This window comes from Anguilla anguilla, chromosome 3 (assembly GCF_013347855.1).
Source record: "Anguilla anguilla isolate fAngAng1 chromosome 3, fAngAng1.pri, whole genome shotgun sequence".
Classification (NCBI taxonomy): Eukaryota; Metazoa; Chordata; class Actinopteri; order Anguilliformes; family Anguillidae; genus Anguilla; species Anguilla anguilla.
In genome coordinates, this window is record NC_049203.1 from 69,578,134 (window position 1) to 69,598,392 (window position 20,259).

The window sequence follows — 20,259 nt, forward strand, 5'->3', positions numbered from 1 at the left end:
GTCTGTTGGAACGAGGAGTCCTGACGAGGTCACATGGTACATGTGACACGCTTGGACAAGCAGCGCCAGCACACGTTTAAGGCCACAGTTTAGGGTCATGAGCTACAGTCAAGCTTTGATCTTTTATTGTTTTATTTTTTTCATTGCGATCAAAACCTAAATTGTGTTTCTTCTTTTTTAAATTACAAAAATATCTCAGTTTTTTGAACGTACAATTATATATATTCTGTATTCCTCTTCACAGAAACGGAAGGGTATGACAGACACTTACCACCCCCCCCCCCCCCCCCCCCCCCAATCTCTGACACAGCGGAAACGACTTTAGGCGACGCATGCAAAAAAAAAAAAAAAACACCCAAAAAAACCTCTAACAAAGACCACCTTCATCCCCAAACTGCCGCCACTGAAATGAAAGCCGTCGACTGTCCCCTCACAGGGAGGGGCGGGGCGGTATTGCATAGATAAAAACGTGTAGCTGTCGACTGCAGTCACAGTATTTTCTGGGGGGTCTGGGGGGTCTGGGGGGGGGGGGGGGGTTGGGGAAAGTCTCGAGTGGTCAGACGGTATAAGAAACGCTCTTTAGAAACGGGGCAGGCTGTAATGGGTATAAAAAAAGATCGTCTTTAGCTGAGGTTTGGGGAGTCTCTCTGGCTCCAGTCCCGAGGGGAGGGGGGGGCCCGCCCGGGTCACAGTGCATCGGCAGGCCCCGCCCCCTCCGCATCGCAGGCTCCGCCCCCTTCCTCTCTGCGTTAAAGCTCCTCCTTCCGCTTGCCGGCCTTCTCCTGGTCCCGCCCCCTCAGGCTGCGCATGAAGCCGATAAACCCCGCCTCCTGGCGATGGGAAGGAAACGTCAATCAACCTGTCAATCAACCTGTCAATGAACCTGTCAATCAACACGTCAATCAACCTGTCAATCAAGATTAGATGGAAGCGCCGCACTTTTTACCGCAGATTCAGCTTGGCAACTTGTGGGGGTCACCAAAACTCACTCACCAAATGGGCGTTTATGAAGGAGGGGGAAAAAAAAGAGAAAAATATTCTTGCTTTTAATCATGGGTCAAAGTTTCAGGACAATCGTTGGTTGAGTTTGGGCCGGAGTTTACTTCTCGCCAAGGCACCCTGGCACAGAGGCTGGCACCTGCCCTGGCGCGGGGCACAGCGGCTGGCACCTGCCCTGGCGTGGGGCACAGCGGCTGGCACCTGCCCTGGCGTGGGGTACAGCGGGTGGCACCTGCCCTGGCGCGGGGTACAGCGGCTGGCACCTGCCCTGGCGTGGGGCACAGCGGCTGGCACCTGCCCTGGCGCGGGGTACAGCGGCTGGCACCTGCCCTGGCGCGGGGTACAGCGGCTGGCACCTGCCCTGGCGCGGGGCACAGCGGCTGGCACCTGCCCTGGCGCGGGGCACAGCGGCTGGCACCTGCCCTGGCGCGGGGTACAGCGGCTGGCACCTGCCCTGGTGTGGGGTACAGCGGCTGGCACCTGCCCTGGTGTGGGGTACAGCGGCTGGCACCTGCCCTGGTGTGGGGTACAGCGGCTGGCACCTGCCCTGGTGTGGGGTACAGCGGCTGGCACCTGCCCTGGCGTGGGGCACAGCGGCTGGCACCTGCCCCGGTGCGGGGCACAGCGGCTGGCACCTGCCCTGGCGCGGGGTACAGCGGCTGGCACCTGCCCTGGCGTGGGGTACAGGGGCTGGCACCTGCCCTGGCGTGGGGTACAGGGGCTGGCACCTGCCCTGGCATGGGGCACAGCGGCTGGCACCTGCCCTGGCGCGGGGTACAGCGGCTGGCACCTGCCCTGGTGTGGGGTACAGCGGCTGGCACCTGCCCTGGTGTGGGGTACAGCGGCTGGCACCTGCCCTGGCGTGGGGTACAGCGGCTGGCACCTGCCCTGGTGTGGGGTACAGCGGCTGGCACCTGCCCTGGCGTGGGGCACAGCGGCTGGCACCTGCCCCGGTGCGGGGCACAGCGGCTGGCACCTGCCCTGGCGCGGGGTACAGCGGCTGGCACCTGCCCTGGCGTGGGGTACAGCGGCTGGCACTTGCCCTGGCGTGGGGCACAGCGGCTGGCACCTGCCCTGGCGCGGGGCACAGCGGCGGCCAGACTGTGCCCGCTCGGCTCGGCTCGTTTCCGCGGAGACTCCTCGCGGCGGGACGGGAAATGGCCGACGCGCGTGACTGTGCCGCTGGGGCGCGATCTCGCCGTCCGCTCCGCGGGAAACTGCCCCGCTCGCCCCCCCGGAGGCCGCCCTGGGAGCGGGCCTGGCTGGAGCTGCACAGCAGGCCCACGTTTCTCATCACTCTCTTTATTTTATTTTTCAAAGGAGAGCAAGGCAGCCTGTGCCCTTCTTATGCATTTTTCACTTCATTCTGACAGGAGGGGAAAGCCGGAGGGGGGTCACAGACAGAGATGGGATCACGGGGCCGGGAATCGAACCCCCCCCCCCGACCTCCCCGACCTCCCCGCCCCCCCCCCCCCCACGCTCAGCATGGGGCTGAATGGACCACTGGAGCAGAAGTGCTTTTCACTGTCAAACTCCCCACCAGACCCAGGGCCAGTGCGGGCCACAGAAGCGTGTGCTCTCGATGTAGCCTAGCGCCCCCGTGACACGCGGGCACTCAGGAGGGCTCTGCCCGTTGCCATGGCACAGCCTGCGTGGGCGGCGGCCGTGTGCGCCACGCCAGCACGGCGGCGGACCTGTTCACTCCGAGTCAGAGTTTAGAAAAACAAAAAAGCGCTTCGGGGTTCTGTTCCCAGACGAAGTGTGACAGACGCGGCGCGAGCTCGGAGCTTCGCGCTCCGCGGATTAATAACGGAAGGGGGGCCGAGTCTTCGGTCTGTTCTCCGGCTGCTTCCAGCCGCACACGGAGACGAGCGGAAGGCCATTACCGCGTTCGTCTCCGGCGTTCGCGGCTCACGCAGGTGAAGTTAAACCTGAGTGCTCCAAGTTGAGTGACTGTCAGGGTCTGGAGTGTGCGTAGACCTTCCAGGTCAGTAGCGCTGAGAGCACCTGAGCTCTGTCCCTCCCCCCCCCTTTCCCCACTACCTGCTTCTCTCGCTCTCAGAGACCAGAGGGGATGCTGGGTATTTAATTTTTTAACAAGACCCTCTTCAGTTCAGTGAACAATACTCGGCTACCAGCCACTGAAAGCTCCTGCAGTTTAGCCCAGTTCCACAAACACCCTGTGTGACTGCACACAAACACGTCCACTAATAACTACAATAAATAAGTAAATAAATAAGTAATAAATAAATAAATAATACCAGAATAAATAAATCACTTCATGGTTTGGTGACACAGTTTCCTGGTAGAGCACTCAGTAGCCGTGCTGCATGTTAAGGCCGACCTGAATTAGCTTGAAAGGGTACCTGAGTGTGTCCCACTTACCCCCCCCCCCCACCCCCACCCCCCCGGTGCCACTTACCCCTCTCTCTCCGACGTACTTCTCTGCGAACTTGCCGTAGTTGTAGTAGTTGAAGGTGGGGTAGCCCTCCACCCCCTCCTGCTTGCACAGGTCGTGGTTCTGGCCTCTGGTGCAGTCCACGGCAGCGTACGCGATCTGGAAGCACACCACCGCTAACCGTTAACTCTGGGCAACTGCCTTTTGGCCACCGCTGTGAAGCCCTTTATCGCCCCCCCCCACCCCCCACCCCCCCTTTATTCCTGCAAGCTTTCAGGCAACCATGTGACTTGCCTGATGGGCGCAAGGGTGAGCGAACGAACGCAACCTCCTCCAAGTGACCGAAACCCAGGGAAAGGGCTTGGTTGGACGCACCGGGCGTGAGCACTTTTAATAAATCTGTATTAGACTCGTGTGCTTGTCCCCCCCACCCTGTCCCTGGGGTCGGCTTTCTAATACTTCAAATAAATTCGCTTAAAATTAATGTCAAGCACTTAAAAAAAAAGACAGGTCCAAGCGAGTGAGGATAGCCATCGCTCTGCTCTTTAGAGTTGGCGGTTTTAATTAACATTTCCCCAGAAGGGCCCTGCGTGTCGATTATTTTCTAAACTGAGGTGTTCCTCGAGAAGCCTTCCCGCTGAGACGGGACTCTGCTTGCGAATCACGGCCTTCCTCGCTTATCTCCAGGGCTCCCGTTAGGCGCAATAAGACTCACGTGATGGCTGCCGAGAGAGCCTGTACTACAACTCCCATGAGGCCGTGCTGATTAGACCGAGCCGCACTCAGAACCTTGTTTTGTTGCGAGTGTGACGTGGTGCGTACTGAAACGATGTCGTAACGAGATTATTTATCCAGTTTGTTTACGCCCCCTTCACACATTGTCACGTGAATATGAAAATGGCGTGGATGTCATTATTAATTTGTAGTTATATTGGCTCAATAGCCAAGTCCGCACCCAATGAATCTTGTTCCTTCAAATCTTTTTCCCTCTTCCCCTCAGTAAACAATAGAAACTTACAAAGACTCGCTGCTCGGTTGTTGTTGGCAACGAGAGAGCCGTTGTTCACGTTTAACTTTCCGCTTTCCGAAATTCGGTCATGTGATCCAATCAGAGCTCGGCCGCTCGGGAGAGGGAGGGAAAAACGAAGGCTTTGCAGAGCATTGACAAAACAGATTTACATTTCCCCCGTTTTAGCTAAACAGTTAAGCAATAAACGCTCAAATGAGCCATACAGACTAAAAAATTACACCTGTAAATCAGCCTGTCAGCTCGCCAAAGGCCTCAGATATGTTTTAGTTTAGCGTGCCGGGTGTCACAGGACAGTAAAGTGGAGCTCGTTTACCGACGCTGAGTGACAGATTTCCATCGCGAGCGGGACACGTTATTTAAGCCGTTACTGCTGAGGATAAACGCATCTGATGGGCTGCTCTCCCAGCGAGGAGAGCCCATTTTATGTCAAATATAAAACAGACCTTTTTCTTCTGAAATGACAACGCAGCTGTTCCCAATGAATCAACACGCACACGCACACAGAAAAACAAGCAAGCTGAAGGGCCTCGCTGATGTAGACACATAAGGAGTGAAAGCAGCTAATGTGCTATCTCTCAATCCTGCTTACGTGGTGTCTCCAAGAACTCAAGTAGAAAGGCCAACTGAGATGTGGGGGGGTGGGTGGGGGGGGGGGGCTGGGGGTCATGTCATGACTATTTCTCCCACCCCCAGCCACTGCCTCAAACTCAGCCAATGAGAGCACAGCCCCTGGAGAGTCATGGCGCTGCTGTTGTGGTCTGAAGGTGGCAGTACTCAAAGGCTGTTCCTGGTGGGGGGAGCTCGGGGGGCTCGAGGGGGGGGGGGGCTCGGGGGGGAGATGAACCCCATGTCACACACGTCACTTGTGCTTTAACGCCTGTGTGACTGATACGAATCTGAAACTTTTATATTTGTGGATATCGGGGGGGGGGGCAGAGGAGAAGGTGTGACTGGGGGTTGAGAAGGTGATTGTGGACCTCATACAGGACTCGGTCGAAACCCCGGTGCGTACACGGAGCGTTAAATCCTCTGCGCAGTTTTAATATCCGCACAGAACACAGCTACACCCACTGCAGCTAATTCATACCAAAAGCACAGGCTCTCTATCACAGGCTAAGCAACCCCGTTTACAGCTTTAGGCAGATAAATTGGTACCGTGAAGTGCAATATTTACCTCGGGTGCTCATTTTCAGATTTGTAAAAGATTAATAATCTCACCCTGTGCTCAGGTGATGAAATGGGCACAATCTATTTCAAAATCCATATTCCATACTCTGACCTCGTTACAATTACAGCAGAGATCTGGGAAGTGAAAAATCACATGCTCGCTTGTGGATATTCAATTCCAACAAGAGGACATTTTTCTCCTTCCCTTCCTGCCAGAGCTGTGTTTATTTGTAGGGCATTAGAGTGAGAAAAGTGTCCTTCTCAGTCAGCAAGCGGGGCCGAGCCGGATCTGGGCCGGTTCTGGCCCAAAGTCAGCGCTGCACAGACCCGGCCTGCCAGTCGCTGGCTGTCTGGGTTATTCTGTTAAACTCGAGTACACAAACAAGGCAACCTCCGCTAGGCTTCGGTTAGGCCGCCGTGGCAACCACCGCTAGGCTTCGGTTAGGCCGCCGTGGCAACCACCGCTAGGCTTCGGTTAGGCTGCCGTGGCAACCTGCGCTAGGCTTCAGCAAGGCTGTGGCGGCTAACAGCCGGCAGATAGGGAAACAGAGCCCTGCCACGGAGCGCAGCCAATCAGAGACCGGGTCCTCCAAGCCTCTGCGCCAACGGCTACGCTAACGGAGAGCTTTCCGGTGCTAAAAAGCACTTCGGGTAGCTGCTACAAATTGGTGGTGGTTTAATGAGTTTCTCCCCTTCACTGTAAAGTGCTTTTTTGGATCAAGGAAGGATAAATAAATGCAATAAATCAGGGCAGCGCAACCCTGTTCCCGGAGATCTACCGCCCTGTTGGTTTTCACTTCAACCCTAATTTAGCACACCGGATTCTTCCAATTAGCAGTTCGGAGAGACTGCTGAATGAGGTGTGCTTTGTTAGGGGTTGGACTGAAAACCTCCAGATCTCCAGGAACAGGGTTGAGCAGCCCTGATTTACTGCATTATTCGTATTATTGCGTGTCTGGCCCAATGTGTGTGGGCTTTTCATGAGACAGCGCCCCCTGTGGTAGCAGAGATGATTGCGGTGGTGGGATTTGGGGCGGATGAGGAGATACAGGCCGGCTGCTTGTTAGAGGGGGAAGATCTGAGCCCGTCTGATTCCGGAGCTCAAGGGGGGGATGATGGGATATGAGCCTGATTAGGGACGGCTGGCTCTCTGCGCTCTGGTCTGCTCCTGCACCCAAACAAACAAGACCACCCCCCCTGCAAATCCCCCCCCCCTCCAAACCCCCTTCATCTCTGTGTACCCAGCCTCGCCCAGCCCAGTGTCCTGCTCGGCTCTTTTCCGCGACACGCATCTCTGAGTCAGCGGCGAGAGACGGTCGGACGCTCGGCCCCCGTCCTGAAACCACCCAAATCCCGCCTCTGCCAAACCTTCTAGAATGTTCTTCTTGTTGCTGAGCGCTGAGGATCAGGACGGGGGCTGACGGAAGGCTGAGGGAAGGCTGAGGGGAGGCTGAAGGGAGGCTGAGGGGAGGCTGAGGGGAGGCTGAGGGAAGGCTGAGGGGAGGCTGAGGGGAGGCTGAGGGAAGGCTGAGGGAAGGCCAGCTTTCGCCTCGTACGCGCGGCCCGCTGATGGGAGGCAGCTGCCATGGGTGTGCCGTTCTCGCTCGCTTTACAGGAATCGCTTTTATCACCACGCGGTCGCTTTAGACGTCTTCCACAAAGAGTCTGACACACACGACTTCCAGGAGGTAAAAACGGTATTTTGTAATACGACAGGCCAAAGGGATCCTGCTGCACAAAGGTGATAAATTCCTCCTTTATGGAGAAAACTCTGACCAACAAATTTACAAATTCCAAACGATGCGAACAAAGATAAATATGTGCCAAAAAAAAAAAAAAAAAACATTTTGGAAGATTAAGCCAAGATGACGTTACCCAGAGTACATCTGAACCATTCGTGGAAAACAATTTAATCATTTCTGTTGCAAAAAAGAAAAATGGACAAATTCCAGCAGCAGTGAAAACCCAGAAGAGCCTCGTATAAAGTCAGCTCAGTGCAGAGTTAAATATTTGAAACATCAAGAGACGGGAGAGTAAATTTGGCAGGGGAAGGGGTGGGGGGGTGTTTGGGGGAGGGGGGGCTCACCTTGCGATCCTCTTTGAAGAGCTCTGCTGCCGTAGTGAAGTGCGGGACAGCGCTCTTGCAGTGGGGGCACCCTGCGTGACGGAGATTTAGAGACACACATTAAACCCACGCCGGGTCACCTCTGTACGCCAAACACGGAGGAGGAGGAGGAGGAGGAGGGGGAGGAGCTCTGTATTAAGGACAGAGAGTTTCTTATGCACACAGAGGTTTAAGCCCCAGTCCACACTGAATATCCATCAGCAGCCGACGGGTTTCATGGTCTTTAGATTTGAATGCATAAGCGATGGATCCATGTTATTAAAAAGTCCCCCCTCCACACACACGCACACACGCACACACGCACACACACGCACACACACACACGCACACACACACACGCTCAGTAACTCTCCCCTTCAGAATTACCCAGCATTAGCCATTGCTCACGGTGTTTTATGGCCCGTAATAAAGCCCACAGATTGGCTTCATAAATGAAACGTCGGAGGTGCTCCGCGGGGGGTCGTCCATAACCCCGTCAGCGGCTCCGCTGTCCCGCGCGGCCCCCTCCTCGGCCCGCTACCCGTCGGCCTGGAGACGGGTCCCGCCCGGGGGCAGCCAATCACGGGACGGATCCGAGGCGCGGCCGTCAGACTGCCCTTAACAAGGCCCGTCACCACGTTTCACCTCTCTCTCCCGCCTCCTTTACACGATGCCCATTTTACACCCGCCCAGGATGCCCATTTTACACCCGCCCAGGATGCCCATTTTACACCCGCCCACAATGCCCATTTTACACCCGCCCACAATGCCCATTTCACACCCGCCCACAATGCCCATTTTACACCCGAGACCAGCACTATCTGCCTACGATACCATATTTACACGCACAAATCTGAAGTTGTAGGAAAACAAAACACTTTTTATCCCAGGAAAACACCACTTCAGCTGCACAGGTGCAAAAAAAACAAAACAGATTACAATAATCTGTTTATACCAACTAGCAAAACAACAGCGGGGATGATTTAAAAGTTATTTTAATGTGATTTCTTCTGACTCACTAACTTAAAGCTATGCATATATAGCAGTTATATAACAGCAAGCTCTTCTGCAAGCTTGGTTTTCCATTTCGATGCACTGTAGTAGATGATTTGTAAGTAATTTGGTTTTTGTGGTGCAGAATGACGGGCTTTGGTTAAGTGAGCAGGCCCAGCTCAGCGCTCTGGTCTTAACACCGGCTCTGCAGCCCAGCAAGGCAGAAACATGCCCATCTACCCAGAAAGATATCAAACTATAAAGATCTTACATCGCATTACATCTGTTAAGATCTGCCTCACAACCTGAATTCAGACATTTCACAGACCAGACATACGCTTCAAAGACAACCCATAATTCTGCATCACAAAACCAAGTAATTGAGCTGTACTTCATTTATTTTTATTGATCTAAATTTTATTTATTTTTTATTTAAGGCCCCGTGTCAGCGGGGGCCCCCTCCCCTCCCCTTCCCTGCACCAGCCGTCCCGCCTCATTACCCCCCCCAGACAAGGCGATGACACACTTCCTGCCTCCCAACACCTCTCTGCTCTTACACTGAAAGGTGCAACGTCCTCAAAAACCAGGTGAGCTGGGGGTTCCTCTAATGATCCCCTAAAAAGGGCTGTTGGGGTAGTTTCAACCCCCTCTGTGTAAACCCCCAAACTCTGGGGGGCCCTGTCTGTGTGCTGGCTCAGTCATTTCTGAACTGTAACGAGCTGCTGTCGATGGTTCATATTTGCTGAATGTGAATTATCACAGGCTATAGCATAGACAGTGTCCTGCCCTCTAAAGTCACGTCAGAAATAGACGCGCACCAGGATGAATGGCTATCCCACATCTGAGGATGTGCATATCGACTGGATCAGCTCCAAGGCGACGCACAGCCATAACTCTTCATCATGCCAACTCTTCGCTGCATACTTTAACCTTGTCAACAGGATGCAGGCTCCCCAAGGGGGAACCAGATGTGGGTAGCATCAGTTATTCCAGGGTAGGAGGGAGGATTCCTGCTAGAACAGCATGCTTTCATGGCGAGCGGTGATTGGTGCTCATCACGTCTTCATAACGAGAAGACACGCGCATACGCGCGCACACCTGTCTGACTGACCTGGATTGCCTAGCAACCAGCTGAAGAGGTTCTGGAGAGTGCAGGAGTTCCACTCCACCGGCTGTATAAGCACCATGTCGTAATGACTGTGTCTCAAAGCACAGACGCCTGGATCAGTCCAGTGAGTCCCTGCCACTTCTCACCCGACCCAGAACTTTCTGTCTCACCTGCAGGAAACCGGGCCTGAGTCTGAGCACTAACGACCACACACTCCGCTCATGTGGAGTTCAAATCACCTTTCAATGACAGCACGGTTTTTTTTTTTTCCTCGTTCCCTTTGTTCTTTTAATTGGCTTACCCCCCCCCCCCCCCCGAAACGGCTCTTCCTTTCCTCTTTCACCCATTTTGCATTTTAATTAATCCGATTCACAGGGATCCCAGAAGCGCTCGGGGCGGGGGGGGGGCGAGCGCCCGTGTAATAAACCCGCGGCGGTGCCAGCCGGACCCAGGACAGGGGGCAGGGGGCACGGGGGCATCGTTACGGCTATCAAACACAAATTAGCTGCGAGCGCGGAGTCTGGGCAGCGGGGGTGGAATGGGCCGTTTTATGGCGGGTTTATGAGTGACCCCCCCCCGAGTGCGCCCTAATTCTGTGCACCCCAAGTGTGGTTCTGGATAATTGAGCAGGGATCTTCTTCCCCCCATTATTGCTATTATTTGCTTTAGGTCCAGCTGTGTGTCATTACAGGCGTTACATTACCTGTGTCAGGACAATGTGCCGTCGCCTCCTCGCCCAGTGCTTGCAACTCCGAAAAAATTCCCGCTGGATTCCTCCCCCCCCCCCCCCCCCCAAGTCGGCCAATGATAAAAACGAGGAGCCCCCTCCCCCAACCACAAATCCAGACGTCCCTGCAGCCCTAAAACTGACCAGGAGCATACAGGTCACCATTAGCTAGCTTAACACTGGTGACCGTCTAAGCCAGCCTGTGTCTGGTTCCGGGCGGAACCTTTCTGTGGGAGTGTTTGGAGCGGGGGGACAGGTTTTCTGTTACACTCCTAACAGCCCCCATGGCTGGTGGAAGGGTCCGGAACCACCACCTCTGACGGTCACCGTTTGGGTCCTGACCCACCGGGGAGGGGGGGAGGGGGGTGGGGGGGGGGGTAGGGGGGGTCGTGGGGGAGGGGCTACCAGACCCTGGGTGTACAGTATCATGAGCCTTTCCTTTTACCGACGCCGCTAAGCTAAGCCATTATAAAAACGGACATCATCTAAATAAGAATCTGCTAAGCACCCGTTCCATTCTGAACCCTGTGTCCTTTTCAAGGTCATTACTCCCCCCTCCCTCACCCATCCCCACCCACCCCAACACCTTTTCCTAAATAATTTACATGCGGATAGAAAACTTTAGGTGTTCTCTGGACTCTGGAATGATACACGTGCATCGCATTGCATCGTTTGCCTCACTGAGCCAAGGACGTCTGTGAAACACGGTGTCCATCTTGTGCCCGATACGCCTATCCCTCTGCCTAAACGGGCCTGCCTGCCTGGTTCTGTGTCCTCAAAGTTATTCACAGCCCTTTGTTTAAGTTACAAACAAGCCTTTAATGCCCAGGCACGGAAATTAGGACTCAGAATTAGTCTGAATTCCCCAGGTGAAACAAAAACAACATTACCATGTTTAAGGTTGTGTACTCGGGAGCTGGAGACGAAAGCTTAGAAAGCCATTTTGTAACAATTAATGTATCGTCTGAGGGTATAAAAGTCTCTGCGTGTTAGAAAATAGTTTGATCACACACTCCCTCCCCTGCTACCCCCCCCCTCCTGAAACAGCCTTGCTGTGGATTCAGAGAGGATTACACACCCCTGAGGAGGAGAGGAGGAGTTGGGTTTAGGAATATGACGAAGTTGTTTTCCCTGTTCCTGCACCAAAGGCATTATTTCACAGAGGAATATTTAAGGAACACACAGTTTGACGGATCTTTAAAGGCAGCAGTGTTTTTCTTTTTTTGGTCATACCCAGCTTCCGTAAAAGCCAAAGATGTGCTCTTCTGAAAGGGATGTTTACTGCTGTATGTACCGTTTCGTAAAACCACATTTTCAGAAGCAAAGAAACTAGCAGGAGCCCTATGCTCTCCATACAGTTACAGTTACCCCCCCCCCCCGAGCTGTATAAGGTACAGATACTGCAGGGTGGGAAAATGAACCTGCTGATTATTATTATTATTATTATTATTATTATTATTATTATTAATAATTATAATATAACAAGGCACTCACAGGGAGCGTAGAACATGACGAGTGCGTGCTTCTTCTTCTTTAGTGCCTCTCTGAAGTCCTCCGCTCCCAGGTGGCTGACGCTGGAGGGCGTGTCTTCCCATGACTGCTCTGGGGGGGGAGGGGCCTGTGGGCTGGGGGAGGAGCAAGTGAGACAGAGTCATGATTTAACAGGAAGAATAACTGTTTAACCGAGTTCTGATTTAACAGCAATAGCTGTGTGCCATGGAGTTATGATTTAACAGGAAGAATAATTGTTCCACAGAGTCATGATTTAGCTGGAAGAATAACTGTGTGGCACGGAGTTATGATTTAACAGGAAGAACAACTGAGAGTTCGCACCATGTTTTAAAAAATTTGGCATCTCCAAATCTACCCGAATTTGGAATGTCCAACTTGCGTGCTCATATACGCCCCCTGCTGCCGGCTCAGGAGAGTGAAACTACTCGCGGTTCTCCTCTGAAACAGACGGTGCCAGCCAACTGCTTCTTTTCACAATCATACACGTGCGCAGAGGGGGGGCGGAGGAGACCCAATCATACACGTGCGCAGAGGGGGGGTGGAGAAGACCCAATCATACACGTGTGCAGAGTGGGGGTGGAGGAGACCCAATCATACACGTGTGCAGAGTGGGGGTGGAGGAGACCCAATCATACACGTGTGCAGAGTGGGGGTGGAGGAGACCCAATCATACACGTGTGCAGAGTGGGGGTGGAGGAGACCTCCATCATACACGTGCGTAGAGAGTGAGCCACTGTGCCCAGATGGCCAGCAGGGGTCGCTCAAACAATAGACACTGTTATCTGCACCAGCCGAACCCCTCTGATATATATCCCTTTGGCAATGTGAAGCCAAAAGTGCGCCACCCCTGTGGGGCTGCCAATCACAGTCATCGCTGGCACAGGCCCGATTCGATCCAACACCAAGGTGCTCACTCATGCCCTGCAAGTGGAGCTTTTACAGAGTGAGCTGCCCAGCTGCCCTCCATTCTGCACTGTTTAATTGAGGGAGACAGAGGGCAGGGGGCATTCTGGGTAGAGGGCAGGAGGCATTATGGGTAGATGGCAGGGGGCATTCTGGGTCGAGAACATGAGGCATTCTGGGTAGAGAGCTGAGGGCATTCTGGGTAGAGGGCAAGGGGCACTCTGGAAAACACTGTGTAAAGAAACAGGACAGAAGCTCAGCTGTGACAGCAGATTTTTCAGTTTTCCCAACAAAGAAGAGTAAATCTAACAATAAATACAGACTACATTTATTAAAGACAACGACATGGTCAGATTATGTTCTCCGTGTGTGATGCCAGCAGATGGTCGGTGGCATTAATCCTTCTGCGTGCATAAAGGAATTTAATCAGAGAAAGGGGAGCACCCCCCCCCCCCCCGCCCCCCATAGACAGTCCGTCAGCGTGATTCCAGCTCACGGAGTTAGAGGGGGAGACGCTGTGACGCTGCGCCAGCGTTGCCGTGACGATGAGCCGGCGGTGCTGGGTGTGGTGTGATTCGGGCCGGCCGGCCGGGCCGCGGTTCAGATTCAATTCCCGCGGCGGGCGCGGCGTGTCGACCCGCTGGCTCAGCCGCGACGTTACCGCCGTCTCCGGGGTTAATCACGGGCCGCGCGGGTCACCTGTGGGGCGAGGCGCTTCGCAAGGTCACCCCCCCCCCCCCCCACCGGGAGGCCGGAGAGGAACGGGGCGGGGGGGTCAGGGAGGGGGGGGGGGGGATGACCTTTGCTAAGCAGGTCAGGCACACTGGACTCGACTGGCTGATAGAAACAGAAATAAGTTTGCTCTGTGCATCAGTGGACTGCAGAGAGGAGCAGTGTGGGGGGGGGGAGGGGGATTGGGTAGTGAGGGGGGGGGGGGGGGGGATTGGGTAGTGAGGGGGGGCTCGGGGGATTTCGTAGTGCACAGCCCTGACAGAGACCTCTGTGCTTCACAGACCTGTGGAAGTGCTGGCTATAAAAGCACCTGCTGTTAGTGCTCAGAGGGGGGGGGGGGAATGAACTGAGCCAGGGCTGGGGAAGAGGGGGGGGGGGCAGCTAAGGCCAGGGAGGGGGAGGGGGAGGGGGAGGGGGAGGAGGGGCTGGGGGGGACAGTGCTAAATGGATGTTTTGGTCCAGATGAATCCCCCCATTTGGAGAACGGGGGAGAAAAACTCCAGCGCTTTAGGCTGGGCCATTAATATTAACGCACTGCAAAATGGTACTTACACAAAATGGTGCTTGTACAGGGGTCTCTTTCTCCATAAAAAGAGCCCCCCCCCCCCCATACCCCAACCCCCACCATCATTCTCAAACATCACAAGAGATGTTTTTAATGAATCTGAAAAAAGCGGCACTGAAACACTTAGGAGAGAGGTCGCCAGAGCCTTCCGTGGCTGTTCAATATTCATGAGCTGATGGAGTCTCTGGGAAAGACTGCTCCCGTCCCATCCGTCCCAGAGTGCAGAGGGGAGGAAGAGGAGGACGAGGATGAAGAGGAGATCCATCAAAGCCTCACCCACCTGCGACCTCAACTGTCGTCCTCTCCATTTAGGGCCTCTCGCACTCTGATTCGCTATCGCAGGGAGAGAGGCGGGGCCTCCCCCTCAGTCAGCTAAACCGCAGGGGTTTCAACCTTGTCTGGTCCCTGCCCAGCAGACTGCAGCCACAGACTGGGGGGGTCGGGGGGGGGGGTGCTGGGGGGTTCAGATCGCGATCTACTGGACGGGGGTCACCCGGATCAGAAAAAGGTTGTGAACCCCAGATTTATCTGAATACCGATCCCGACCCAGGAGCTGAACCCCACCCCATCACCAGCAGACCGTGTGACTGACAGCTGGCAGACACAGCCGCTGACTGAAGGAAGCTTGGGGGTGGCAGTGAAGGATCTTACTTGTGCAGCCACTCGATGATCTTGTCCTTGCTGCGCAGGTGGGGCAGCGTGTACCTGTCCTCGCCCTTCTCAAAGTACTTCACCGTGGGGAAGCCCGAGATCCTGTAGCGCTCCCCCACGGACTTGTGGATGGTGGTGTCCATGGCGGCCAGCACCCCAGGGCTCTGGGGCGGGGGGAACAACCGCGGAGAAAGGGGGGGGGAGACAAAAAAAAAGACAAAACAAAATGAGACGCCGCCTTCCTCCTGGAGTCTGCAGTCACACCTTTTCCAGCTTTCCCACCTTTTTTCTCCTGTCACTCAGGGAGCTGGGCCGCTGTTCTGCGATCGAGGTGTTGCCAGGACACCATTTTAACTAAAGAACCTGACCTGAAGTGGTTCTGCAGAAACCCAGCTCCACAAATGCACAGGGGGTAAAATAACTCTGCAAGTCAGCCTGGTTTAAAAGCAGTGCCACACAAATGCAATAAAAAATAAACAAACAAAATGCAAGACAGATTTTTTTTCATTATTTTCAATAATAGGGAACCTCGTGGTCCTATTGTTCCATTGTAATGCACTGGCTGGAAGGCTCATCCTTCATTACGCGGATGGAGGATGGATGTTTTTCTCCGAGGGCATGATGGGAAATTAAGTCCAGGCCTGGTGGTTTTGGAGTTCACGTGAGGAACTCCGTACATCTCCCGCCGAGAGACCTCGGGTGAAACGTTTAGCTTCACGCCGTCCCGGCGAGCTGAACCCCGGAGGGGCGAGGGTAAGGAATCGGCCGCCCTCGAACGCCTCTCTCGCTGTCGCCAACAGCTTTACCGGACAGAAATATCGCTGCAGCCGCCATAATGCTGCAGAAAACGACACTTTTCCGGCTGTTCTCTGGGGCATTCCGTTTGGAAAGGCCGAGCGCAGGGCGACCGAGCCGCCTGGTTATGCGGTGATGTACGCGTTTAATAACGCTTATTTTTAACGCTTGCTTCGTGCGCTTGCAGGAGAGCAGAGTGAGAAAGAGCCCCATAAACCCGCCGAGCCTGGTGTGCGCGATGAAAAATAAATGACCTCACGCTTCTCTGGGGATGGGGAGGGGAGGGGGGGGACTTTAAAAAAATAAAAATAAAAATGGATCCATATTAGACAACGCAAGAGCATTCCGCAGAAATACAGCGCTGGGCTGGGCGCCACGACGACGGGCCCAAGATCCTGGCTTCTGGGACAAAGAAACGATGAGATAATGGCAGCCGTGGCGGAGCTGGGCTGATTTTTTTTGTTGTTTTTTTCCGGGCCTGTTCCCGGCTGAGGAGCGCCAGCTCTGCCTCGATCCGGACCCGCCCGCCCGGCCAGACGGGAGGGACCGCACTCCGGTTCAGCGCGGGTTCTAAACTCTCCGGGACCTCACGCTTTTTTGGGTTTTTTTTTTTTTTTTTCAGACTCACGTCTTTGTCCCTGTTGAGGATCTCTGCAGCCTCGTCGTACTCCGGCTTCATCTTCTTACAGTGACCGCACCCTGCAAGGGGGACAGGAAGAGGGGGCGTGAGCGGGGGTTGCCAACGGCGACGATGATCGCAACGGGCTAGATGGAGCGGGGGGGGGTCTAGGTCAGATTCAGTGATCAATGATGCATCAGTAGATTTAGAGAAAGACACAGAAATACACAGAACATTTTGCCCTGAATTCATGTTTGGGGGGGGCGGAAAGATGTCTGGCAAATTTCATCCAGATCAATCCTGCATTCTCCTCTCAGTTAGGATCATAATTAGCAGGGGTGATTACTGTGGGTCTGTGAATAGAGACCCATTAGAGGCGTTCAGCGCCTGCCGCGGAGCGTTCCAGAAACGTGCTCGGCCCGCCGAGTGCCCTCGCTCCCGCTTCCTGTTTACTCGCACGCGCTGATCACCGGGGCGACAGACGCCTTCCTGAAAACGCGCGTTCGTTCCGGGCCTGCCCTGCACCCCCCGCGCACCCCGTGCGCCTGTAGCACCCTCCGTTTACACAGCTGGGCTAGAGAGCCCTTCTGGGTCCTAATGAACAACAAAATAAATAAATAAATAATAAAAAATGAAAGGAGCGTGAGAGCGCTCGGCGAGGATGCCGTCATCTTCATCACATCTTCATCACACGTTAATAGCGCTGATTGGGACCAGATTTGGGCTTATCCCCCCCTCCCCCCTGTCCCGCTTACGTTATTCGTCTGAGCCCGGGCCAGGCGCGGAGCGGGCCAGCGGGAAAGCCTCCGAGGGAAATCACGGGGGAAATCACAGGGAAAACGACGTTCCGAAAAATCAGCGAACGCCTGGTGGACTGTGGGACGCTCAGGGTTCAAATCGGGGGCACTGAAGGCCCAGAGGAACGGGCATTTCTACCACAGGGGCACGCTGTTCGTGCGCACAGACCCAACTTATGCAGTTTTATTTTTAGTATGTTTTTTTAAATAAGCATTTTGGAGAATGTTGCACATTTGTCACTTTCAGACAAAAACAATTGTGGCCCAAAAAAAAAAAACAGCAGCAAAAAAAAAAAAAAAAAAGATATTTGCATTTGAAACAATGACCCTACAGCCATTTCCCATGCTTCAGCTGGACCATAAGCCCGCAGTAGAAATACACTGAAATATTAAAGAGAAATATCAGTGTGCTAGCAGTTCTCAATTGCTTTTCCAACCACATTCTCTCATTTTAGTATGCATCAAGAAGTGTGCTTTCTGTTTCCTTTACAGGGTTGAATTTCTCAACTATAAACCGTATAAAATTGTGTTTTTCCCCATTGTCGAAAAAACTAGATTACAAAGAGAAAAAGAAAATCACAATAAATGTTTCAAAATCACTGTTTCACCCAGGATATTTCCACTGGGAGAGCAATCCAGCGCAGAATTACTTAAGACAGTTATTTGCACCAAATCAGGTTTTATTGCTTCGCGAAAATGGCTTTAGATAAGAGGAGTTGTCGTCTGCGAGGGAACTTTGGCAGAGAGAAGTGAACGCAGCCGTTCGCTCTTAAAGGAAACAGACAGAAAAGAGTCACACGGGTTCTATTTTTACCCCACCGCATCGTCTCCTTTCTGCTTACACAATCAACTCCATTAATTAAGTTTTTGAGCTTGTGGGGGGGGGGGGGGGAGGGGAGGTGGGTGTATGTTGGGGGGGGGGCTCATAACGGACTCCTGGCGGTAGGGGGAGAACAAAGGGTCACCTCGACACCTGGAGCAACGGATCTCTTTAACGGGGGAAACAACGAGCTCGGCCGGGGTCCAAACCCAAACAAAACCTCGCCCCCCTCACCCCCCCCCCCCAGGGGAGGAGCCGAGAGGGCAGCTGGGGTTCTGTGACCCCAGGACTGCCGGAGTTGAGAAGTCTTGTTCAGTAGAGAGCAGGCTAGGTTGCACTCAGCAGAGAGCAGGCTAGGTTGCGCTCATCAGAGAGCAGGCTAGGTTGCGCTCAGCTCAGAGCAGGCTAGGTTGCGCTCAGCTCAGAGCAGGCTAGGTTGCGCTCAGCAGAGAGCAGGCTAGGTTGCGCTCAGCAGAGAGCAGGCTAGGTTGCGCTCAGCTCAGAGTAGGCTAGGTTGCGCTCAGCAGAGAGCAGGCTAGGTTGCGCTCAGCTCAGAGCAGGCTAGGTTGCGCTCAGCTCAGAGCAGGCTAGGTTGCGCTCAGCAGAGAGCAGGCTAGGTTGCGCTCAGCAGAGAGCAGGCTAGGTTGTGCTCAGCAGAGAGCAGGCTAGGTTGCGCTCAGCTCAGAGCATGCTAGGTTGCGCTCAGCAGAGAGCAGGCTAGGTTGCGCTCAGCAGAGAGCAGGCTAGGTTGCGCTCAGCAGAGAGCAGGCTAGGTTGCGCTCAGCAGAGAGCAGGCTAGGTTGCGCTCAGCAGAGAGCAGGCTAGGTTGCGCTCAGCAGAGAGCAGGCTAGGTTGCGCTCAGCTCAGAGCATGCTAGGTTGCGCTCAGCAGAGAGCAGGCTAGGTTGCGCTCAACAGAGAGCAGGCTAGGTTGCGCTCAGCAGAGAGCAGGCTAGGTTGCGCTCAGCTCAGAGAGCAGGCTAGGTTGCGCTCAGCTCAGAGCAGGCTAGGTTGCGCTCAGCAGAGAGCAGGCTAGGTTGCGCTCAGCAGAGGGCAGGCTAGGTTGCGCTCAGCTCAGAGCAGGCTAGGTTGCGCTCAGCAGAGAGCAGGCTAGGTTGCGCGGCCGCCATCATCGCACCACCCAGACTGACCTTCTCGCGTCCATTCAGAACACAGCAGTGAGCTCAAAGTAACAGTTCGGTCAGACATTTTGTCGCGACAGATATCCCCCACTTTAACACCCCACACTGAGAATAGAAGCACTTCCGATTCCACCGTAATTAACTTTCTCACTCATGGGTACCACTTAAGGAAAACAAAGTTCAGTAAAGTAGGCTATATAAAGAGGCAGCCTGCAGTAAAAGAGTTCATACTTAGCAAAAGCATTTAAAAAAAAGTCTGCTTTTTGTTGAAGGTAATTGGAGTCTCAGTCGATGCCACAGCAGGTGCTCAGTGTTTGGGTAAAGGTGAGGCTGTCATACAGGTAGAATATAGCATAAGGTATATATAGCTACTCAACAAAGGAAACGGCAGAACTCCTTAAGTCTCAAAATGGCCCTAATTTGCCAATTTTCCCATTTCTGCAGAGAGACAAATTACATCAGAGGCCTGTGATCTTGCCCCCCCAGAGCAGTGCATGGGGGGGGGGGGGGGAGTAATCGGCTTGAAACGCCTTGTTGGCCCCCATCAGGTGGGCTCTGCTGTAGGCCCCCAGCCCAATAGAAGGCCGGGGGGGGGGGGGGGGGCTTTGTGTGGACTGATCCGGAGGTGGGGGGGGGGGGGGGTGATAGGGGCGGGGGAGGGAGGTCCCGTCTCTCCCACTTCCTGTTTGGGTACAGGAAGCTCCCGGGCGGAGGGCGGGGTCCGGACCCTGTGAGGGCCGGCGGGCCCTGCGGACCCCCTGCGCGGGCATTGTGCCGGACGCCCTTTGTTGGCGCCGGGCGAGGAGAAAGGACCCCGCAGGTGCTGGCGCGGGTCCAGGCGGCAGGAGACGAGGGCACAATGGCGCTCGCGGAAGAGAAAGAGAAAGAAAAAGGGGGGCGTAAACAAGGGGAAGGCTTCACAGGCGAAGAGCCGCTTTGGTTAAAAAAAAAACACACACCCAGCCAGTGGAGGTCTAATGGAGAGCAGAGGTGCATTCTGGGCTCTGAAAGGGGCTTTAATCTACTCCTGAATTCCCTTGATTAACCTGCTCAGGGCTTCATGCCGTAATGAGGACCCCCAATTTTCACCAGATCCTTCAGTTTCTCCCCCAGAGCTCCCCCCTCTTACACCTTTCTGGCAGGCATGTGTGTTTGTGATATTCTGAAGTGTGTAGTGGTGACTCCAGGGGTCTGAGTT

At 54.3% G+C, this 20,259-nt stretch overlaps 1 protein-coding gene across 1 annotated transcript in view; it reads right to left on the bottom strand.

The window, feature by feature from the left end:
• Nucleotides 1-342: 342 nt before the first annotated feature.
• pdia5 (protein disulfide isomerase family A, member 5) overlaps nt 343-20,259 on the bottom strand; it is a gene marked incomplete at its 5' end in the record, with an annotated part of 52,158 nt that continues 32,241 nt past the window's right edge. The window contains 6 exons of the mRNA XM_035409463.1: nt 343-830; nt 3,422-3,556; nt 7,681-7,751; nt 12,021-12,151; nt 14,890-15,053; nt 16,313-16,383. Coding sequence (XP_035265354.1) covers nt 750-830; nt 3,422-3,556; nt 7,681-7,751; nt 12,021-12,151; nt 14,890-15,053; nt 16,313-16,383 — 653 coding nt within the window. The remainder of the gene's footprint in view (nt 831-3,421; nt 3,557-7,680; nt 7,752-12,020; nt 12,152-14,889; nt 15,054-16,312; nt 16,384-20,259) is intronic.